Source organism: Cucumis melo, chromosome 2, assembly GCF_025177605.1.
Source record: "Cucumis melo cultivar AY chromosome 2, USDA_Cmelo_AY_1.0, whole genome shotgun sequence".
NCBI lineage: Eukaryota > Viridiplantae > Streptophyta > Magnoliopsida > Cucurbitales > Cucurbitaceae > Cucumis > Cucumis melo.
In genome coordinates, this window is record NC_066858.1 from 2,288,490 (window position 1) to 2,313,397 (window position 24,908).

The window sequence follows — 24,908 nt, forward strand, 5'->3', positions numbered from 1 at the left end:
TACTACTCTAATCGTAGATTTGAATACTTAAACTTTATTTTCTATTTTCACTACGAAATGGGTTTTAATTGATGACCGTTTGATTTTCAATTTTTATTATTATTGTTTTGAAACTTAGACTTAACAAAGAATTAAGGTATAGAGAGAGAGTACAACAAGCCTTAATTTCTAAAACAAAGAATTGAAAAATGAAATTGTTAACAACCAAAACTACAAAAGGGAATTTCATTTTCTCAAAGTGAAATATTTTCTTTCATGCACCCGAGGGAGCAATAAAGTCACACAAGGGATGTTTGTACCAGCAGGCAAATGAGTTGGGGAGTGGAGAATTGAAACTACACTCATTGTTTGGAGTAAGGAGTTTGTAGGCCCATGACTATAAACATCAATTATATGTCTTGTTAGTGTCATTGTGCAACTCAAGAGTTCATAACTCTCAAGGCTTTACGACATCACTCCTTGTCTCAAACAGAAGATTTTCAAGATGGAAGATTAACTCGGCTCAGCAAATCAGTATACATAAATATCAAATGAGTAAAAAGTGATAAAGGATGGTGTTTTCAGAATCTGGCTACTAGAAAAGCAAAATGAATATTTCTCTCATTTTAATCAAAATAACATAACAAAGAAAGAACAAAACAGAGATCTAATCATGTTTAAATTAGACAACAAGGTCATGTTTTCTCAACGTAATGGCTAGTCTTCGGTGAGATAAGCTCAGTCCAACAACCCTACTATGCCTTGGTACTGGAGGATTGGACGTTGATAATATCTACAGACTCCATTTTAATGTTCCAGAATAAACTGAAACTACTTTGCTTTTTCTAATTCCCCATCAAAAACTGCATCTTGTAATCAAAAGTAAATGGACCGATTTATTGAACTATTTTACCTGAACAACAGGATGAGTTGGAAATCACATTTGAATGATAATTCCAGAGCCCGAGATTCTTCTGAAAGAAAACTATGAATCGGCATCACCAACTTCACCATTGGAACTATCAGTTGGCTTCTTCTCTGGAGTGACGAAGCGCCCACTCAAAGGATCAACAGGACGAGTATCACGTGGTCCGCCTTTACGTCCCATTGCAACCATTGGGGGTGGTGGAAGTAACCCTGCTCGAAAAAGAATACGCTGCATGGGGTCCGAAGGCTGAGCACCAACTGAAAGCCAATACCTAGATGGATGGGAAACGGTGATGAGTGAATGATTAGTATGAAAGACGAGGTTATTGTGCCCATGAGTTAGATGAATACTACCATAGTAAAACATCACAGCTGATGCAGCAAAATAATCTAAATTATCCAGTCTCAGCTAATAGCAACTCTTTTTGAAATATAGGATCAAATAAAAGAACAGAAAAAGAAAAGGAGGGCTTATGAGAATTTAGAGCAATCAAGGGATTGGGGGAATTTAGAACTGATAGGTTCTAAGCCACAAAGAACTCAGAGACGAAACTCTGAATGCTAAAAACTTATGCCTGATGATTTACTTTTATACATTGCATGAGATCATACAAAAAGAATGGTCTTCAAAGACAACAATTTCATCTTAAATTTTTTGTCCTCTGAGATGTCTACAAATCATTAATCAGAACTTGAACTAAAAACAGAAGACTTTAAATTCCCAAGGAGCAGCCTAATCACTTCATCAATTGACTAGATGCTCCAAAAAGTAAGGATTCCCTCATCCTCTCCATCAACTTGATAGCCAGCTACTACAGTTAAAAGCTTATGATATTAAGAAAATACGATCACTTCTCAACCATCCAAACCGTTTTCCATTCTTTGATTCATCAGGTGCAAGATGTGAACTGTTAGTACGAAATGGCATACAAAGAAATATAGCATAAAATTGGAATTAGGACCTCTTGTTTCTATAGCACGTTGCTTCACCACCAGGCCTTACAGTTTCAGCTAGTTTGTATTGTCAACATATTAGACTAACTACAATAAGTACATTGACAGCAAGATAAGTTAAATGCTTTGTTCATGCGCCAGAAAGTCAAATATTAGTGATCCCTCCAATTTTGATGATGGATTTGATCACGCAAAAGGTGGGATTATTCAGGGTGGGTTCCATGATTTGTATTGGTACAGAATGAACAAACCAAACAATCGTGAATATGACGTATAGTCTGTTTTAGGAATTCACAACATACTCATTCAGTGACTTTGACGGACTAGAGGTGTCAGGTATGGTCAATAAGACGAGATCTACAAGGTAGAGGTATAATATCATGAAAGTAGGTCTGTTATTAGTCTCCCCATTGGTTATGGGCTACGATTTCCAAAGGAAGACAGAAGACGCCATTCATTTTAATGAGAAATAAAAATGAATATCGTCTGGAAGAAAATCTGGGAACCATTCATTTACTAATATACCAGAATATCTATATTTAAGGGCTGGTTTGTGTCCCATAACCAAAACTAAATGAAAATAAGTTAGTCATTTTCTTAATAACACTCTAAGCAACATGGAGACAAATCGAAAATTTCAAAAAAACCAAGTAAAAGACGATTGAAAAGCACGGACAATGGAGTAGTCTATTCTGACTAACAAATAATCAAGCATTTACAATTGCAACCCAGTGCATATTTTAGAATGAATTAAAGTATAAATAAGTCAAAAACAATCACTTACTTCACTCTCTCAAAATTAATACCCATTCGTTTACCACCATCCTGACCTACAAACAAAAAAAAAAATTACTCAAATCAAGGAAAGACAGAAAAGAAACATTCAAATCAAGAATCTAAATTCCAATACGCAAGTTAGCAATGAGTAATTAACCAACTAACCTGGTAAGGGATTATAGTAACCTAGAATCTCAAGATGTTTGCCGTCACGAGGAGATCGGCTATCGGCAGCCATGACCCTGTAAAACGGCTTGTTCTTACAACCAAATCTGGACAATCGAATTCGAACCACCATTTTCGAGCTCGTAAAACCCTACAAAAATCTTGAAAATTCGCCAAACTGAAATGACGATAGATTACAGAACAGAAACTGGCGCCTCCACTTCTCACTGGGTAGGGCTCCGGGTTCCGGTTCTCTACCAATTCTATATCCGGGTCATAAATGGGTCGAACCGGGTGTAGGCCCATTAACATGTCTTCCGGCCCATGGTACTAATCTGCAGCTATTGGGCCATCGTATAAAAGCCCATAAAGATTTTGTCGTTGAAAGAATTGTAACTTTATGATATAAACATTAGTAAAATAGACATTTATTATTCATTATCCTTAGCGTCTATATAACCATATAATCATGTGTCACTCTTTCTCTCGTCTTGAACCTGAAGATATTCGTTCTTAGTGGTTGTTTAATCCATCTTATACTTGCCAAATTAAAATTTAATCCATCTATAAACATTAACATTTGGTGGATTTTTAATATACAAAAAATTGAATTTTTGAATTTTTATATTTTTATAAATTTTTATTTATATTTTTTAGTTTATTTATTTTAATATTTTATTAATTTTCAATATCTGTATTTTGGTTGTGCCTCATTTTTACAATATGCTATCAGCACGAGTAAAATAGAAGTACTGTCCGTTTGAAAATGGCCTATTTATAGGAACCTTTGCGTGGCTTTGAAATGCCACTCCAACTTGCACGATTTTCTACCAATTTTTCGATCATGGATTTTTGGCACATTTTCAAATAGCAAAATAAATCAAAATGTTTATAAAATATAACAAAATTTTAGATTTTTTCAACTATAGACGTCGATAGATTTTTATTAATATCTATTAATGCACTTATAAAAATTGATAAAACTTTATTAATTTCTATGGTCTATATAATCTAAAAATATTTATTATATTTTGTAAATATTTTTATCGATTTAGCATTTATAGAATCTAAAATTTAGTTGGAACTTTTGAAAACACTTCTCCAATAAGTAATTAACATAACAAAGAAATTATTAGGTTAGAATTAATGTTTATTTCATAAAAAGAAAAAAAAATGAAATCTTTATCAAACAAGACATGAATATTTATAACTATTTTGATATACGATACATAAAATATATTTTTCACCAAATATTTTCTTACCAATTATCAATTTAATATTAATAAACATATTTGTCCATTTTTTTTTTCCTTCGAGGTCGAAAGACTAAAATAAAATAAGAATTTTATAATTTTAAAAGATAAATACTTCTAAATCATTATTTTATTTATTGTTTTTTTTAGAAACAAAAAAGAGTGGACTCTTAAATTATCTATTTTATTTTTATATAATCGACAACAAACTAAGTTCATATAATTAAAAAAAAAAAAAAACGAGGGATAGAGGACTCCTAAAATTAAGCTAAACAAACCATGTTATAAAAGTTCAAATGAAGATATTTTCTTCATATACAAAACATGTTATTATATATATCGAGTCATTGATATTTATTAATTAGTATATAAACATGGTCTAACCATAAAACATGTTGTTGAACAATCTTATTGTTCGAATAGTCATATACGACATAGTTGATTTGACAAATCATACGTAATTAAAATATGCATAACCTTAAATATATAGCTTTAATTTATTTTTATTGTTTTTAAAGATTAATAGATAGTAATCCCATATTATAAAATTGATTGATTATTCCACAAGTAAATGAAATAACTTTATGATAATATTAAGTTTTGGCAGCCAGATGGCCTACTAAGTTTGTGTTGAAAAGTTTCAAAGATGGGGATTTATATTCATTCATTTTATTATTGTTATTTGTTATATTTTTTTGGTTTAAACATTTTTTTTTTTTTATAAAAGTAATAATATTTGTTTATATAATTTATTGGGAAAGAAATTCTCACCATCATTTTACTCAAAATCCAAAACAAATTGCGGCCCAACATTGACTTTCAAAAGTTGAAAAACAAAAGCTTAACATATCAAAATAAAATATCATATATATGTGTGTGGGTTATGTATGTATACACCTTTTTTAGTCTTTTCTTTTTTTAGAGAGGTTGTGATTATAAATTAAGTGGAAAATCGAACATCTGACCTTGAAATTGATAACAGTTAAGTTAAATTTGTACATTTTTTAAGTTTATTCGATTTTGTTTCATGTAAAATTATTAATTTTAATCCTTGTATTTTCAATAAATTAAAAACTTTTTTTTACGACTTGTTTTTTATTTTTATTTTTGTTATTTACGAGAATTTTACTCTAAATCTTAAAAATATATTCTTATATTATATGATTTTATATGAAATTATAGACTATTTTCAAATCTAAAAAAAAGAACAAAAATATTTACAAAATATGATAGCTTATCTATGATAAATTGCGATAGATCAAGATAGATTATTGATAGTCACAAATAATAATCTATATTGGTCTAGAATGTCATATTTTGCTATATTTATAAATGTTTTAAAAAAAATTTATATATATGATTAATAGTATTGTTGTTATTATTTGGATCAGTTTTAATAAAAACAAGAGTAGTTATTTTAAATTATAAAATCGCTAAAATACTTTCAAATCTAACAAAAATTTACCGTCTATCAACGATAGATAGCTTGAGAAATATGTAGCAGTATCTATATGTTCTAGATGATAATAGTTTATCATGATCTATCATTGTATATAATAGATATAATGATATTTAATTAGAAAAGTCGGAAAATTAAAAAGAAGGAAGCTAAGGAATGTGGAAAATTAGGCTCCACATTGGCCAACCCAAAAAATGGTGTGAGGAGGAAAAGAAAGAAAAAGAAAATCAAATACCACCAACTCAAAAAAAAAAAACAACTTAAAAAGTTGGAAACCTAACTCCATATTGTTCCAATATTAGCCATCTAACAACAACTCAAAGACTTTGAATACAGAATTCAAAACATTAACATGTGAGAGAAGATTGTGGAATTTTTGGGGCAAATACTTTTACCATTACACTTCAAAAGTGAATTGTTATTGGATTTTCTTAATTATAAACTAAATCTTTTTCATTTTTATATTTATTTTATTGAAAATCATCTCGTGAAATTAATTTTGACATTCTTATTTAGTTTTCGAAGTTTGATAATGTTTTTTTTTATTTAATTTAGATTTGACTACGTTTCTTTTTTTTCCTTTTATTTTAAGATTTATCTTAGCTATCTTTTCTTTTCGTTTCTTAAAAATTGGTTGTTTTGAATTTTCTTTAGGAGAGTGGTTTGTTCGTTTTCATTCATCTAGTTTGATGAAGGTTTTTACATGGTTTCAGTACTTCTTCGATAAATGTTTGAGAACTGTGAAGTGTTAACATTGGAGAGCAATTGATAAGACAATACTCATTTCACAACTGTAAACAATCGATTTGGTCGACACTCAGTTAAAAGATGTACATTTTGCTAACATTATTAATGTCCATTCATTGTGTTTTTATTAAAGCATAGTTCAACATGTTTGGGAGTGTATATATATATTTTGGAATTCAATCTGCCTTTTATTTGGTGTGTAATATACCACTCCAACATTCACGCTTAACAAATATATATGACTTTTCAAATTTCTATCTTTTAAAAATATATATGAGCTAAACTGACGTATCGATTGATCAAAGAAAATTGTATAATTATTGAAATTATTATAAACTAAACCAAATGTATTAGCCATAAAGTTAATTTTCAAAAAAATCTAAATGTATTGCCATTGTCCCGAGGGTTTGTGTCATCTACTCTAACATACCAACTGATTTTAAGATAAAATGTATATTATATAAAATAACCACGTGATAGAAACATTTTCTTAGAACAACAAACCAATAATTAAGATAGTAAACACTAGCAAGTTCAAGATCCCTGAATTATAGACATATGAAACCAATGATGTGTAATTTATTAAGAATAAAGACTACCAAACACTAATTAAAAACTTCCTTTGATCAATAAAGAATATCAACTTTCTTAAAATAGTTTTATAATATACTTTATTAGTAAGAGATTTTAGTTTGGGTAGGTTTGACTAAAAAATGTCGATCAATGCGTTGCTTCGTGGAAATACTAAACAAACTCGAAGATTTCAACGCGGTAAGACATATATAGTTTCAAACTTAAAATTTTCAAACTCCTTTATTTAAAAAAAAACATCTCGTATTAAGATATTGAACACATGTCCTAACAATATCCTTGGATAATGTTTGAAATTAAATATAATTTAGATATATAATATGTTTGATACTCTAATGGGTAGGACCTCAACATTCATGAAACTATATATTAAATCAAATGTTACTCAATTTAATGTAACATGTAAATGGATATGTGGGGTTGTATTCTAAATATGAGTATATAATAGAAAGAAAAATAAATAAAATAGAAAATAGGAAAATAGGAATATTGAAAAAGGGGAATTTGGTTGGTCATAGAAAAAAGAATTGGGAAATAACCTAGAATTTGAACTCCACAACAACACATCACTCAACCCAACCATCCATTTAAAATTCATATTTAAATAAATAAATCCAAAAAAGACTCCAATTTAAATTATTTTAAAAAATTACTAAAAAAAGAAAAAGAAAAAGAAAAAGAAAAGTAAGACCTCTCCCTAAAGTCAAAGAGGTTATGAGATAACTATTGAAAATGGTTGACAGAGAAAATTGCTTGTATGTTGTGACAATGGTAATTTAGATAACTCCTTTATTTTTATTTTTTATTTTTTATATATTTTTTTATTTACTTATTTTATTTTAAGTGATAGATTTAAAATTGAATTTAACTTTTTAAAAAAAAATTGAAAAAGAAAGCGAGAAAACAAACAAATGAATCTCATGTCTCCTCTCCATTTTCACTCAACTCACCCAATTTATCCAATTTTTTCTTCTCTCTTCACAACTTTTTCCACCTTCTCCACTCACGATTCTGCCTTATTCTCTGAACTCTAAAAAACTATCATCTCACTGCCTATAAAAACAAATGAGGATTTCTTTTTGGGAGGTAACGTTAGATTGAGATCAATTGGAAGGGCCGAAAAAAAATTAAGGAAACTATTCTGTCAAATTGGTTTTAATTTTTTTTTAAAAAAAATTATTGTCTTTCCTATCCCTTGATGTGCCTATTTTTTTCAAATTTGTTTTTGTTGGAATTTTGTTGAATTGATTTTACTTGTTTTTTATTTTGTTAGGTTTAGAGTAATTGTTTTTATAGTGCTTTAAATTTGTTAGGTTAGGCGATATTATGCTTTATGTTTGTTCCAAATTTAGCAAATTTAGGTCGATTGAATTTATTGTTGCTGGATTTAGGTCAATTGATTTGAGATGTTCAAATTTATTAGATTTAATATTTACATTTTTTAAGACATCAATTGATTAATTAATAGTTGACACTTAAACTTATGTTATCACAAATAATTTAATTTACCTTAGATTTATCTTCTTCGATCCTTTTTTGGTTTTTAACATATTTCGCCACGTCTAAATTCACCCCTAGCATGGATGACTTGGGATTTTGGCTCATCGTAAACAAAACTTTTGAGAAAAGTTGTATGTTGGACAATAAATAAATGGAGACTATATTTGTTATGTTCTATGAATTCACAATATCATCTTTTTTTTCTTTAATTTTTAATATTGTTTCATTTGGTAAATCGATTATCATTGGATGAGTTTAACTTTTATTTAGTTTTTATATTTTAAATTAATGTTACAGTTGTTAAGTTGTCTAGATATTGTGATTTTACACATTTATTGATGAACTTTCTCATAGTGAAATCATTGGAAATGAAGTCTTTTACGATACCCGTCTCAAGCAAAATAATATTAGTATAGATCAAATGTAACAATTATGCCTTGCTAACCTATAGGCCTAAGTACCTACCTAAGTACTCTTATTTCAAATCAAGATTGTCTTCTAGTTTTACTTAATTAGTTGTATTCCTATCCTACTCTTTTTTTTCTTTTTTTTTTTTGTGAAATAAATTAAGATTTGAAACATTTCACGCTCGTAAATAGTTAATACAACTAAACCTAGTATATAATATTTGAACGATGATATCGTAAGTGACACTCAACATGAATTTGATAACACTATAAATTTTTTTAAGATAACACAATTGAATGAGATACAATTTTTTTTTTATTATTGTTTTAAAAAAGATTCAAATATTATCATCAAATAAAATATATATAGTTAATTTTCATAAATATAATCAACCGTCAAAATATTTGCTATTCGTCTAACAAAATGAAAAAAATCATGAAGCTAACCATATTTTAAAATATTACATATTTGCATTTCTTTTTTATTGTCTTTCTTCTCTTACTCTTTGCGATATTTTTTCTTTCATCATCTTTTTCTCTTATTCTTCTCCAATTTTTCTTTTGTTTTTTTCTTTCAAACTATTATTTGGTCCAAGATCGTGTACCAAATATAATTAAAGTTCTATTTTTTTTTTATTTTTTTTAAATTGTTATTTGGTTGTTTAAGATCATAGGTCAAATATAAAAGATAAATAATCGTATAGCAAAAAATCTTAAAAAATTAGATTTGGGTAGACAAATTTAAACTATCCTATACCAAATCTAAATAATCTGAAGAAAAAAAATGGTTGAGATTTTGCTATCCAAATTTAAATGATGTGTACCAAATTTTTTTTGAAAAAAAACCATTTAAAATCGTTTAGATTTGGTAACGGTAACGTAGGAAAGAATAATTAAATCTAAACCATCATTTGTCAAATATATAACGTGTGATAATTAATCACGGAAACATTTTTGGTATATCACATTGTGGGTTTACAGACTTTCAAAATTGTTCTATACAATATAGATATTTCATCCTTTTGTTATATCTTCTAAAAGACTATTTAATGAAACATAATGTATGGATAAATGATATAGAAGTAGAAATTGCGATTGAAAATCCCTCCCTACTAAAATAAGAAACCATGTCGACCAAAAATATAGAGACGGCTTATTAAGAAATTAATTTCGTGTTAAAAAGGAAAAATTGTCAAATCTATAATTAATATATAACTAACAATATCTGTCCTTTCTTAACTAAACTACATTATCTCTATTCCTTTTTAGTTAAATTAGTGAAAGCTATACCTTTAAATTCAACTTTCCTAGATTTGGCCAACCAAACAAATTTTAAAATATAAATTCATACTCCAAATTTATTGTTTTTACAAAAATGGTAAGAAAAAAAAAACTCAGCCCCTAAATGTAAAAACATATACCGAGATATTGATACATTATTAATATACATTTGATATTCTTAGTACGCAAAAAAAATTGTTATTTATGTAAAATAAAAAATAATATAACGCACTTTAAATTTGCATGAAAAAAAGGTAATGTAACGTACTTTAAATAGCATACTCCTAATTCGTTTCACAACTTACTTAAGTATTAAAATTAAAACCCTAAATTTATAGCATATAAATTAAACTTTTAAATATTTGGAATGGGATGATATATATTTAATGTATTTTATTACTTATAATTTTAGATATTGAATAAGGATATGACATAAAATCAATTTACTGATTAACATCAAAAACCTCATGTAATGTAATGTATACTTCCTCATGTTTTAGTATTAGGAATTCAGATAGTATATTATTTTTAAATTTAATGTCTTTAATAAATTAAATGTTAAATGCACATTGGGTCACACACACACACATATGTATTTTTCATATTAAAAACGTTCAAGAACATTAAAGTTGCAATTTGCATAATGACGAGTGTGAACAAATTAAATCACTAGGAAAAAGAAAGTTTTCAAACTTTTGTATAAGTAACATGTTACTTCTTTAAACTTTAATTTTTTTTTACTATTCATAATAACTATTCTAAAATTTAATGACTAAATTGTAACAAAAAAAAAATTAGTTAATACTTTTTATAAAAGAAACAATCAATAATTACAAAGATGAAGGGTAAAATTATTAACTAAAAAGTAATTAGTATTTCATCACTCTATTTATATTTATATTAGTAAATAAAAATAATACATATACCGATAACCTTGAAAGGTGAATAAATTAAAATTGAAAATTACAAAAATATTAAGAAATGAACTCAAATATTATTATGTTAATTATTATTTAAAAATTATTTTAAACAACAATAAAAATATTTATAAATATAAGAAATAGGGGTTAGTTGTTATATTGCTATGTTGGAAAGTGGGTTTGTTTTTATTGTTTTGGCAAAAGAAAAGGTATGAGATGAGATGTGAAAGTGATTGGAAAGAGAGAGGATTTTTTTTTATTTTATTTATTTTTTATTTACTGTTTTAGAATTCCAATTAATGGGATGTGAAATCATACGACATGTCGTTTTCCAAGCGTAACGCGAAAATGCAAAGTCAAGGTCAAAAAACCGACAGCTGTTAGAAAGGAAAAGAAAAGTTTAAAAAAAAAAAACGACAATAGAAATAGGGGAACACCGTGTTTATATTACACATATTATTAGTTCATTAATTAATTGGTACCTCCATTTGACGGCTTTGGACCTATTATTACACATTAGTCTACCCCTAACCTTATTTGGAAAATCTAATTATATATTACTGCTAGTCCTTAACACGTAGTAATAATTAATAATAATAATAATACATGTGTCATGCACGTGTAAAATTTATATATAAGTCGATATGAAAGATGTGATTATTTGTTCAATCGTATCTTTATTGTTATATATTGATATTTCGTATTTGTTGTCTAAATCATACTCATACATGAGATGTATGTACTTGAATAATTGTAACTTATAAGAAGATGCGATTGTTTGTTCATATATATCTTCATTATTATGATTTTTCGTTTAAATAGAGAAGTTGAAAATATAGCAATTAGATTCAAAATAATTAAGTATATAACAATATTTTTTTTAAACAAAATTACAGATATAGCAAATATGTCAAAGTCTATGCTGATAGACTATATTGTAAATATTGGTCTATCACTTATAACTTATAAGAGTATATTAGTAATAGAAGTCTATCACTAACATACTTTACTATATTTGTAATTTTTTTAAAATATTGTTATATACTTAATTATTATTTTTATTAATGAATTTTACCATGTTAATTTTCAATTCATCTTAAATGTTCAATCTATTTTCGATATTAAAGTGAACAATATATTTTATTCAAATTTATGTAGTTGGTGATATTGATGGATATTTTCTAAAAGGTATTTATTTTTAAAAAGATATCGATCAATATCAAATCCTAGGAATATGAAAATATGGCATGTTAACACATGATATGATAGGGATTACAAAATCTAATTTCACGTGTAGAATAAACTTTAGAATACACACTACCAATATATATTGTGATAAAAGGAATAAATGAATAGATAGAAGTATACAACTAGTAGCAATAGAACATTAAACTAATAATGCATTTAGCATTAAATTTGGTAGGTACTTACAAGTACATGTCTCATTCATTCATAACTCAACTTATTTGCAATAATGTATCCACCTAATTTCTAAGGTTTTTGTCATTTTTCATCTTTTTTTTTTCTCCCTTTTATATTTACTATTTTTATGTTTAAAATACCATTTTTCTATATTGAACTTTTCAATTCATTAGTTAAGATTTATTGAATAATTGAAAATTAAAATTACATAGTTTAAAATTAAATGAAACTAAAGTATATAGTGATAAATGGTATTTTAATACATTACGACTCGAAGTTTTATTATTGATATAAATATTAAATATGTAGGATTAAAATGTTTGAATTTTAACGTATGAAATAATTAATGTATATGTTTGAAAATGGTAGATAATTAATCTCTTATTAGATCAAATAATATATTTGATTAAATATTGGAGAATAATTAATGTATTAATAAATTATTGAATTTAATAGTATATTTAAGAGAAATTATTTTAAATGACAAAACTTTGGAATATATTCACAAATATAGTAAGTTATTACAATTTATCTATGATAGACCAAGATAGATTGTTATATGAGTCTATCAGTAGTCTATATTAGTTTATCGTGATTTATCAAAGATATACGACAATTATAGTTTGCTATATTTTGTAAATAATATTTGAAAATGACTTCATTAAATCTGATGTTATTTTAGGTATTTAATCATTTAAAATATATAAAAAGGAATTTCCTATGAATAACAAACAAAATTGAAAAACTTAAATAGACTACATAAAATTTGATAAATTTTGCTAGTAAATAGTTTCCATATTTTTCTATATTTAAAAAAACCCACTAAAATTTAACTAAACATTCTTTTTTATGATGAGCAGTTAAAGATAAAAGTTAAAATTTAATTTCTAGACAAATTAGTTTGAAATATATAAAATCTAAATAATAAATTAATATTTAATAAATACTTAAAACAATTAAAACTAATCATTAAGCTTTATTTTTATTTAAGAAAATTGAATTAGATGACAAAGAAGTTTAGAAATATGATAAATATGATAAGTAATTAATAATATCAGACAGTTGTTTATCGAAAGATTATCAAAGGTTTATCCGCTTTTAAATCTGCTAGTTTTGCAATTTAGAAAATATAGAAACATTGGTCCTATTATCATAACTTTTTTTCTATTTTTGCAAACGTCTTTTTTCTTTATTTAATTAACTAGGTCATATTTGTACCGTTTTTATCTTTCGATATAAAAGCTTGAGAATAAAAATAAAAACATTAAATATTTGTTTGAAATAAAAAAAAAAAAAAACAAAATTTGGGCTTTATTATAAAGTAAAAAGAATTATGATTAAATTAATGAAGTAAAAAGTTGGGTTTTCAAAATAATTATAATATAACAAAAACAAAGATTGGCTAATTGATTAGTAATTAGCAACAAGGCGTGTCCAATATGAACTTTGAAATTTTTGTTTCTTCAAAATATCGTTTCATCCACACAGTCAAAATTCTCTCCCACTTTTCTTATATATATATATATATATAAATAAATAAAATAATGATTTTCTTTTTTATTATTCTTTCTTAATAATAAAATAAAATAAAATAAAATAATTGAATTTTAGTAATTATAATAACCAAATATAAATTGACTTTAACAATTAACATGGGTGGCAATTAGTGGTTGATTACATTTCCTAATCCCCCCCGAGTTTGACCAATAAAAGAAAAAGTTCACCATAAACAATAAACCATAGTAATAAATAAATAAATAGTAAAAGAAGGAATGTCGTCAAAACTTTGTTTTTTTTTTTTTTTTATATAGAAATTGATTGTAGATGATAAAACCGTAAAAAATATTTATAAAATTTAGCAAAATTTCAAATTTTATAAATGATAAATATACATAATCTGACACAAAATGTAACAAAATTATATATATGTATATATAGTTTTAATGAGTTTTGATATGTTTTATGTATGATCAACAACTTTGAGGTTCGAGTTGTGATTTGTCATATCGTTCTTGTTTATAATTTTTGTCACACACGTATACATTAATTGCAATAACTAAATCTACTATATTATCTAAACTTTAAAATTTTAATTTCTTAGGTGGTTTATGTAGTGCCAAAAATAGAATAGATTGAAGACCATGTGTAAGGGAACCACAAATCATCACTTTATAAACTTTGGAATCTAGTGGTCATTTAATAGTTACGTCACACAAAGCCTATCCTTTGAATTATTAAAAGAAAAAAAAAGGAAGAATTATTTTTGAATTTATAGTTTACGAAAATATCTACAAATATAGTAAAAATATCATAATATATATGTGATAAACAAATATAGATCACTGGATATAAAATGTGAAGTTTTATTGTATTATATATTTTTTTAATTTTGTTATATTTAAAAATAATAATAAAAAAACTTAGTCGTGAACTCATACTATAAAATAAAATAAGAGAGTTTTGTTTTTGTTCAAATGCTTTTACCTAGACATATTTGTCAAAGGTAAGAGGGTTTGAACAATTCTTTTTAACACAAATATGTCCTTTTCCCTACTTCTTTTGTGGTCTAAAGAGATCAATAAATGACACAAAAACACTTCAGGGAAATTAAATGAGAATTCAATAATAATAACAAAACATATCTACTTCAATTGGGTAGCTGACAAACTCCCATTCAATACTCTAACCAATTCTAATTTTCTTATAGCTAGGATTTGGACTCATCATCATGAGTATATGAGACCATGACATAATGTGAGGTCGTGGGTGCCCATATACCACTTCAAACGGTCTTTGTTTGGCTGCCGATCGAAAGATAAATGGTATTGTACCATTATTCTAACAATGATAATCAACATACTCATTCTCTTAGTCCATCGCTCGTAAAACATCCTATGTAGTTCTTTAACCACTAATTAACTACCTCGATCGATATGTCAAGAATTTTTATTAGATACAAATTTATTAGCTAAAATTCTTTTTAAAACAAGACCGAAAATTTTAGTAATACATTAAACACTTTTGAAAACGTGAGAATTCCCTAAAATTAAACTTAAAAATTCATGTCCCAAAACTTATTTTTAAACCGTAAAACATCTAAATAGAATCTAACGAACATCTATAGTATTATTTAAAATAAATTTAATTTAACCGTAATTGATACGAGCTTTTTAACTTCATTTAATCTTTAAACTAAAAGAAATGAAAATAGTCAAGCAGGAGTCGTTGAGGAGGCATATGGTAGAAATTTGACCAATAACAGTCAATGAAATGAAATGGTTTCTTTTTTCCAATTTTCCACATCAAAGGAAAAGTGACTTTCTCTAACCGACGGCCACGTGTAGTATGACTCGTGAAATATACTTCACAAATATCAAATAAATACAATAAAATTCTTCTTCTAAATTTTGTTTTTACTTTTCATAATTAATTACCACTAAATAATATCAAAATGTTTGATTTTTAACTAATGAAACTATATAAACTATTGTTGAGCTTAACTCGTATCTGCATTTAAATTTTGATTCGTATCAACTAAAATTATTGACAAATAATGTTATCAATTAGTTACTTTATTTATTACATAGAAATAGAAGAAGACTGAAGCGACGAAAAATGATTCGTATTAATGAGGAATTGTATTGATAAATTAATTATAACCTTTTCTCTCCGATTTATGGTTTAGATTGCATTTAAAAGTAAGAATATAGAGGAACGAAAACACTCTTCTTGAAAATAAAAAGTTACAACAGAAAAAACCAAAGCTGTTAAATTATAGGCATAAATAAATAAATAAAATATTTCACGATTCAAAAGCTTGATCACTTCGATTAAATTTGATTTCACCTCCACAATGAGTTATTCCCATCCCAAGAAACAAGATGTGTTTTCACCACCGACAATACTTTTAGGTGATCACAGTAGATATTTGTATACACTCATCTCGAGTAGAAACGACCATTCAAATATAGGTGAGAAAAAGTTAATATATATTAAATTGAAAATTATCATGAATGAGCTAAATTAATTCTAAAAATTGATACTATTATTAGTTTGGTTTGTAATTGTGCTATTCTTTGAAAGATTAAAAAAGAAAATTTTTAAATAGGTATTAAATTTTGGTCCACATGTTGATATTTCCATTGTAATTCTCACACCTTCGATGATGGAGATGTTCTATTAAATTGTGAAAAATGATGAAACATACAAAAGAAATAAACAACCACCAAATATCGAAACGGTAATTAACATGACATTTCTTTCTAGAGATTATTTTATCAATATTTTGAACAAGATGTAATACAAACTTTTTACAAATAGGGTTTAGGATTTAAGCTAGAGGGAACTTTTGATTCAGTTGGAGTTTAAACTAATACTTTTGTTCAAATGATCTAAACCATTTTTCTAAAAAAAGATTATTATCGATTTTTTCAAAACAAAGCCTTCTAACCTTTTGCTTACATCGATATCGTTAAAAAATATTTCAAAATTATTCTTCATTTCTTTTCGTCTTTTTTAATTTTCATTCTAGTTCTAACTTACTTTTTTGCTCTTGCTCTCGTTGTTGCTCATTTTCTAGTTTGTGTCCTTGTTTTAGTTCGTTCTTTCTTTCTTTTTTTTTTTTTTCCCCTTATTCTCTACACTTGTTTCGTTTGACATATAAATTAATTACCATCAACCATTATACATTATCGAAGAAAAAATAAATAATTAAGCTCGACGTTACCATCCACGTCATGTGAAGCAAATGTACAAGTTGAAAAACAATAAAATAAAATATCTAAAAGAATATGGGAAAAAAAAAAAACAACAAAAAGAAGAGTCAATTTAACCCAATGTCTTAGCCAATCTATCAAATCATCCCTTTAATTCATCTTTTTAAAAAGAAAGAAAAAATGCAGAACTTACACAAAGGACAGTGTAATATCAATGTATGTTTTTTCATGGAAACTTGGTTTCATTTTTTTAGGCATACTTTGTTTGACCAATCGTCTCTTTTCCTTCTTCACTCTCTCCATCTTCAACTTTATAAAAACCCCTAAAATCTTTTTCTCTTTTTCAAATCCCCAAAATCAAAATAATCTCAATCCATTTGTTCACATTCTTCAATTCAAACTTCTTTGAAACGTTCAAAACAAACCCACAAACTCCTGCCTTTGATTTTCTTTCTCATCTCTTTGTTTTTGTTTTTCTTTCCTCCACTATATAAAAAACAGAGTTTTTCACAACAAATCTCCCTCATCATAAACTTCAAATCCCATTTTTTTTTAAAATTTTTTTCTCCTTCTTAATTTAGTTTTTCGGATTTTGATTCATGGGTTTATCCCTTTCACTTCTCATTTCTGCCTGGAAGGAAATTATAGATCAAGGGTTGTTCATCATATTCAAAAATTCGAGTTTCTCCGCTAGTGATAAAGCTCTGTTTTTGAAATCAAATAGCTTCAAAATTACAGAGGAAGAAGCGGTGAACAACAGAGCAACTAGAAGTAAACCAAATAGTTTGAAAGGGAATAAACCGGAGAAAGTGATTCTCGAAACGAATCTCTCATTTAAATCACTTGTTGAAGATGCGGGTTTTAGTTTCTCTATTTCTGGGTCGGAGAATTTAAAGACCGCGACTCCGGTTGTTTCTTTGCCGGAGCCGGCAGCTATGTTCTCACCTAGGCCGGTGAGTGAACTGGATGCAGCAGCGGTGAAGCTGCAGAAGGTTTATAAAAGTTATAGAACGAGAAGAAATCTTGCAGATTGTGCGGTGCTTGTTGAAGAATTGTGGTGGAAGGCTATCGATTCTGCCAATTTGAAACGGAGCTCTGTTTCCTTTTTTAACGTCGAGAAGCCGGAAACCGCCGTCTCCCGGTGGGCCAGGGCCAGAACTAGAGCGGCCAAGGTCAGCTTTGTCTTTTTCTTTTTAATTATTAATAATAAATTAATAATACAAAGACATTTTCAAAACAAAATTACTTTGAAACAATAATTTCTCTAAAAGCAATTTATTATTAGTGTTTTTAATTTGATATTGTTGGCTTAAGATTTTTGTTTATGGATTTAATTAGGTGGGGAAAGGTTTGAGTAAGGATGAAAAGGCTCAAAAATTGGCTCTTCAGCACTGGCTTGAAGCTGTAAGTTCTTGAATTTTTCACCCTAATATTTCTTTTATTTATTTACTTTTTAATATGGATCCAATGTAAATGATGGAATCAATATAATGTGAAAAAAAATAGGTCCCAAAGAATAAAAATTATGGGTTCAAATATAAAATATGTTTATTGAATTCAAAAGCTTGAGCGAATAAATTATCCATCCATAGTAACAAATTATAACATTATATAAAAAATTGTAATTAAGTAGTATTATTACACTACTTTCAAATCTAAACTATTTAAGTTAATGTTGAGTTTTATTGTAGTTAATCTTTTATTCCACCCGCGATTGTACCCTCACAATTCTCACTTATTTTTTACATTACACAGATCGATCCACGTCATCGATATGGCCACAACTTGCACTTGTACTACGACGTTTGGTTTGTGAGTGAGAGTAATCAACCGTTCTTTTATTGGTAAGTGAATCGAATTTTTCTAATAATCAAACACAATTTGAATCCAAACCCATATCTTAAGATTCCTTGATTTGCAAAAAAAAAAAAAAATGTAGGTTGGATATTGGAGATGGCAAAGAAATAACCCTAGAGAAATGTCCGAGGGCAACTCTCCAAAAACAATGCATCAAATATTTGGGTCCAGTGAGTATCACCAATATATATGAAATTTTACTATATTTGATAAACATTTTTACCATTTACGATAAAGTTTTTAATTTTTCTATTAATTTAAAATAAGAATTTTTTTGTTTGTTTGTTTGTTTGTTTTTTTTTTTATATATAATTTTGTATAGAAAGAAAGAGAAGGTTATGAAGTAATAGTGGAAAATGGGAAGCTTATTTACAAGGAAAGTGGAAATATAGTGGAAACAAAAGAAGGTTCAAAATGGATATTTGTTTTAAGCACAACAAGATCTTTATATGTTGGCCAAAAGAAGAAAGGTCAATTTCAACATTCAAGTTTCCTCTCCGGCGCCGCCACTACCGCCGCCGGCCGATTAGTTGCCCATGATGGTCTCATTCAGGTATTCATAATTTCTCAAACCAACGTTTTCATGATTTTTTCTTTTTTTAAATATATGTCCAAATAAGTTTTTTTATATCTAATTTGTTAAATTTTTTTCCTTTTTGGACTAAAGTTTAGATCTTTTTTTTTGTTTTTTTATTCTTCAAAATTGTGTTTATTATCTTACTATTTAATTTTCTAGTCTATTTCTAAAACTAAACAATAAAATTTTGCAAATGAAGGTCGTATTTGGAAAACACTTCTTTTTTATTTTTTTAGTTTTTTGATAATTAGGGTTATAAACACAATTTTCAATCTAGTTTTTAAAAATCAATCTAGATTTTGAAAAGCATAAGAAAGTAATAATTTTTTTAAAAAAATTTGACTAAAAATGTAGATAATTTAGTGAAGAAAGATGCAAATCATAACAATTAAGAGAAGATATGATTAATTTTTTACAAAAATCTGAAATTTTTTTATAAAAAAATTTAACTTCAATTTTGAAAATATGTTTTAATAGATAAAATATCCTAGAAAAAAAAAAGTAATATTCACAAGAACAAATAATTACTAAAAATAAAACACTTGATAAAACCTTATTTATTTGCATGGTACAAAATTAAAAAGGGATAATATCGATAATTGACATATTTTTATTTGTTGTTGGTATAGGCAATTTGGCCATACAGTGGTCATTATCACCCAACAGAAGCCAATTTCAATGAATTCCTCAGCTTCCTTAAAGAAAACCATGTAGATCTCACCAATGTCAAGGTAAATAAGTTCCCCTTTTTCCATCATTATTAATACATATATCATTCAACTTTTTAATTACCCCTTCTCAAATTAATTAATTAATTAAGAAATTGCTAGTGAACTTATTTAACAAAAATCAAACTAACATTGGAATTCTTTGTTAATTCTCCCCTAGATGTGTGCAATTGACGATGACAGTCAATACAATGCCGTCGACGAGGAACAAAAACCAAAATCACGAGAAACTTCCTTCAAATCTACACCACCGTTGGACGAAGAAGAAAAACCCAAATCAACGGTTCCAATCGATTCCGAAGAGAAGAACACAACAGTCACCCGCGACGTCCGGAGACCGGAGAAAGCGACGGCGAAACAATTCGACATGTCGAAACGATTGTCGTGCAAATGGTCGACAGGAGCTGGGCCCAGGATCGGGTGCGTACGAGACTACCCAGCTGAGCTACAAACGAGAGCACTGGAACATGTCAACTTATCGCCACGAGTGGGCCCTGGGCCGTTGGTTAATTATGGCCCTATTCCTTCTCCACGTCCAAGCCCAAAAATTAGGCTCTCCCCAAGGTTGGCTTATATGGGCCACCCAAGCCCGAGAACTCCAATCGCTGCCGCTAATTGAAAAGCCCAAAGTTGTTGTTTTGCTACTAGCTTAGCCCAATTGGTGGAAATGGTTAACACAATTTTTTAATTCCTTTGTTGTTTGTTTGTGTTTTTTTTTTTTTTTTTTTAATATTTTTTGGGGGGTAGAGGGGCTAATTGAGAGTCAAAGAGTAATTTGATTTTACTCAAGGTTATATAGCTTTATTTGGTTTGTAACATCGATTCTTCTCGTAAAAAAAAGAATAATAAAGTTGAAAGGAAATTTTATACTTTTGATTTATTATTTAGTTGCTTCTTTGTCGTTGACTTTTCTTTCTTTCTATCTTTCTTTCCTTCTTTGGATTGCGACATTTCTCATTTTAGGGGTCCCTATTTTGTCAATGGAATGAACATCTAAATTAGATTACCGTCTTTGTTTGTGGTAATGTAAGATGTCTAGGAATTGCCTAGACATTTAAAAAAAAAAATAGAGATTTTCCTTTTATATAGCATTTTACAATTATCATTCAAAAAGATGCACTTGGTTGCATTCAGCATCTAAGTATTACTCTACCCTTCCTGTGATTTAGAAGAAAGAAACGAAGCAGAACAGACAAATGACAAAACATACTCATAACACCTATAAAAACAAAGAAAATATACCATCAAGAGCTTAACTTAATCGTAACTTAATCGATACTCATATGTACTGATAATCAAGAGATTTCATGTTCAAATACTCCAGCCCAAAATTATACTAAAAAAAAATAAAAAATGTATTGACACGAAACATGATACGATAGCAGGAGCAAATCCAAAAAGGAAGCAAGATTAAAGGCAAAAAAAGAATTTGGAGTTCTCAGCAATCTCATGGATGTAATGGAAAAAAACATAATGTTAAATATTTTCCAAGTTTTCTACGTCGTGAGACTAAGCTATTGTGATGTTAGATTAGTCGAAGTGTCTGAAAGTTGGCCTGAAAGAACACCCTTGCTCTTAATTTATAAACCAACAAGTTTGTGATTCACAACCACCAACAAAGCTCCTCCTAAACATGCTCTTTCTAGATGGTGTCTATTTGGGTTCATCATTCTTGAATTGAATTCCAATTTTTTTTGGACCAAATGCCTATTTGGGGTTCATGAACTTTGGTACTATATTCGATAACATGGAGTTTTCATCTCAAAACGAATCGATAACTAGAGAAGCAACTCATGTATCACTTGATCTTTTCAACGATCATACTCAATGGCCAATGATATCACTCTCTTCAGCAAACAAGTTTCATTTAGAAAGCTGAAAGTGGCCTATGTGAAATTGAAAGCAAAGTGCATACTAATGCTTGCAAGGCTTAAAGAGGAGGAAGCACTATTTCCAGGCATCAAGTGAAAAAGGAAACATAATCACACCTAGAACACAAATGAGATTCACGTCTTAACGATTCTAAACTGTTTCAACTTTCATATAACAAAACTGAAAATCAAAACAATTCTTATCAGACCCATCATAATAGATTCAAGATTCCAATTCTTAAACTAAAAAACCAGAAATCCTCAAATTGAGACATCAGAGAAGACAGCAGTGGTTTGTTTTATCTTGAAATTCCTCGAATTTATTATCTGACGGTTCCGAACGACCTAAGTTGCATTCACAGTTATCTTATTTACAAGTTTGATCCCTACTATAGGAACTCTTAACTCCATTGGCACCAGATACTTTCTAATCTAATCTTCTCTTTTAATACTAACATCACTCTCCCTAAGCTCTCGTATACTGTCAGTGAACCAAATAAATCTCAATATGATTATCGTTTGTTTACTTTTTTTTTTTTTTTTCTCTTTGCTTATTGATTTCTTAACCGTTTCTAAGAAGGGAATAGAACTAAATTAAGTTCGAGCAGGCACAAAATGGATACAGGAACACAATCAATCAATATCTGCTCATAAAACCATTATCCCCAATTCATTGGAAAAAGAGGAAAAGAAAGAATTTTATACTTCCAACAGTAGTTACACATTCAAACAAATTTCATAGATCATTCATAACATCAACAAGCAGAATCTGAGATATTTCAGAAACTATAAGCTAATTTAAACAACGAAGAGTGGAAGAAAAGCTACCATCCAAAAACGACTCGAGAGCATCTTTCCTTAAGCCATCGGAAGCTTTTTCTTAGAGACCCTTTAACTTTGCCTTCCACAGTATAAACTTTATAGCTAGCAACTCTCCTCTTTCTCTGCATCTCCGGATCGTTGAAACTCCAACTCTTGGATGAAAATCCATTCGTCGATTTTCCTTTCTTGAGCTTCAAATCATTACCCATCTGGGTTCGACTTGGATTTGCAGAAGAAGCATAGGAAGCACTGTAACAACGAAAATCTTGCATACCCATTACGCCAGAACCATTGGGTGTTCTTGATTCGGTTCCATGGTAGGTTTGAATCTGCATTCTCCCATCTGGGTATGATTTGGAGTTGAAATCGTTGAAATCGTCCATTGTATTGACTCAGGATCGTGAGATTTTGGTATGTTTGTTCAAAAATTCAGCACATGGAAGTGGAGGAGTGAAACCCTCCTTAAGGATGTTCTTCTCAAAAAGGGATCGAAAATCAAAATGGAACCCTCGAGGGAGCTCTGAGCTTACGAGTGAAGGCAGCGATTTGTTGACAAATTCAAGCAGATTGTCGAATAAATGACCAACATATAGCTAAGAGAAGGCCGAAAGTCCATAGTCCACCATTGTCCGTATCCCAAATTTTATGCTTTCTTTTCTTTTCTTTTTTTTTTGCTAAAAAAGATTACTTTTCTCTCTTTTAAATAAAGTGTGAAAGAGTTTTTTTTTTCTTCTTTTTTTTAGTCTCGAGGTTTTAGAAACGAATTTAATACAATATTTTTTAAAAAGATTTAAAAAGTCATATCAAACATTTAAAACAAAGAGGGCGGCAAGAGCGTGTAAGCATTGCCTATCCTTTGAGGGTCTTTTCCTTGCGTGAAAGGATGAATCTCTCTCAAGCGTCCATGCTTGTCTAATTGCTTCGATATTGTTTGAACCATCCTAGATTTAGTTGTTGAAAATGTTTCGAATTTGTTAGTCGATATTATAAACAATTAAATATGAAATCTCGTTGACTAGTTAGCGTGCTAGAACTCGAGGGCATGGGAGTATGAAGGCAATGCTTCCAAAATCTATTTAGGATTCATATTCAACACATTTAACTGTTCGTGATTAGTGACAATTATGACTCTAAATTTTAAAGAGTGCAATATATAAACTCTTTGAAATCATTTGTACTAAAAAACATGTATTTTCACTTTTTTTTTTTAATTTCTCAATTTGTTGATTTCATAGGGTTAATAAATAAGGCTAATTTTTTACCCATGTCTCTTCTTTATTGAAAAAACATTTAAAACAATAATTTCTTTTTGATCCTTAAATTTCAAAATATTACATTTTGTACTTTAGTTTTAAATTTAACTTCACGTTAGTTCAAGATTTCAAAAGTTACAATAATGACATTTAGAATTTGAAAAAGGGCAAAGATTAAAAGATGGCGTTAAATTTTTTACTCCACCAAGGTAGTACATTTGTTTTAAAATTGCTATGTGATTCTAAAATTCTAAAAATTACCATGACTAATCAACCTTTTAACACCTCAGCTTAAAAAATAAATATAAACATAATTCAAAGGGTAAGAATGAACTCAATCTTTCAATTAAATATAAATCTACCTTTAGTTCATCCAATCAATTTCAAATATTTGAAAGTGAGAGACCCAACCACTAACATAGACTCCTCCAAACGATATGGTATTATCACTCGAGCGTTGAATCTACTTTTGGTATATTGCAAATTTTTTTGCATTGTGCTAACATCTACAAATATTTCTTGTCTAATTGTTATATTAACAACAATCTCGATATAATACCAAAACTTAGGGTTATTTCCAAATATAGCAAAATAAACAAAAATATTTACAAAATATCATAATATCTATCATGAACTGCGATAGACTACTATCTACGTCTATCTGTATCGTGATAAACACAAATTAATCTATCATAGTGTATCA

The 24,908-nt window shown here is 28.1% G+C and overlaps 3 protein-coding genes across 4 annotated transcripts; 1 reads left to right on the forward strand and 2 right to left on the reverse strand.

Moving 5' to 3' along the window:
• Positions 1-572: 572 nt before the first annotated feature.
• LOC103492337 (30S ribosomal protein S16-2, chloroplastic/mitochondrial) lies at positions 573-3,036 on the reverse strand. Its single transcript, XM_008452652.3, has 3 exons — positions 2,803-3,036; positions 2,645-2,690; positions 573-1,178 (listed from the first exon to the last, which is right to left on the reverse strand). Exons 1-3 carry the CDS (start codon positions 2,933-2,935, stop codon positions 965-967), a joined length of 393 nt encoding a protein of 130 aa, XP_008450874.1. The 5' UTR covers positions 2,936-3,036; the 3' UTR covers positions 573-964.
• Positions 3,037-17,380: 14,344 nt separating this feature from the next.
• On the forward strand, positions 17,381-21,128 carry LOC103492338 (IQ domain-containing protein IQM1). Of its 2 annotated transcripts, XM_008452653.3 has the most exons (7): positions 17,384-18,269; positions 18,436-18,501; positions 18,853-18,941; positions 19,037-19,124; positions 19,277-19,507; positions 20,161-20,262; positions 20,420-21,128. In XM_008452653.3, exons 1-7 carry the CDS (start codon positions 17,697-17,699, stop codon positions 20,876-20,878), a joined length of 1,608 nt encoding a protein of 535 aa, XP_008450875.1. In that variant the 5' UTR covers positions 17,384-17,696; the 3' UTR covers positions 20,879-21,128. The 2 variants fall into 2 exon arrangements, with proteins under 2 accessions (XP_008450876.1, XP_008450875.1); XM_008452654.3 differs by lacking the exons at positions 18,853-18,941; positions 19,037-19,124 and having other exon boundaries at positions 17,381-18,269.
• A 1,675-nt stretch (positions 21,129-22,803) lies between these two features.
• Positions 22,804-23,662, reverse strand: LOC103492339 (uncharacterized). The gene has a single exon (XM_008452655.3). The coding sequence runs from the start codon at positions 23,333-23,335 to the stop codon at positions 22,955-22,957; it is 381 nt and encodes a 126-aa protein (XP_008450877.1). The 5' UTR covers positions 23,336-23,662; the 3' UTR covers positions 22,804-22,954.
• Between the last annotated feature and the right edge of the window lie 1,246 nt (positions 23,663-24,908).

Coding starts and splice junctions, on each gene's coding strand:
- LOC103492338 (XM_008452653.3), top strand. CDS start 17,697: ATGGGTTTATCCCTTTCACTTCTCATTTCTGCCTGGAAGGAAATTATA. Junction 18,502..18,852: donor TTCAGCACTGGCTTGAAGCT/GTAAGTTCTTGA, acceptor TACATTACACAG/ATCGATCCACGTCATCGATA. Junction 19,508..20,160: donor CCCATGATGGTCTCATTCAG/GTATTCATAATT, acceptor TTGTTGGTATAG/GCAATTTGGCCATACAGTGG.
- LOC103492337 (XM_008452652.3), bottom strand. CDS start 2,935: ATGGTGGTTCGAATTCGATTGTCCAGATTTGGTTGTAAGAACAAGCCG. Junction 2,691..2,802: donor TTACTATAATCCCTTACCAG/GTTAGTTGGTTA, acceptor TTTTGTTTGTAG/GTCAGGATGGTGGTAAACGA. Junction 1,179..2,644: donor ATTAATTTTGAGAGAGTGAA/GTAAGTGATTGT, acceptor CCATCCATCTAG/GTATTGGCTTTCAGTTGGTG.
- LOC103492339 (XM_008452655.3), bottom strand. CDS start 23,335: ATGGACGATTTCAACGATTTCAACTCCAAATCATACCCAGATGGGAGA.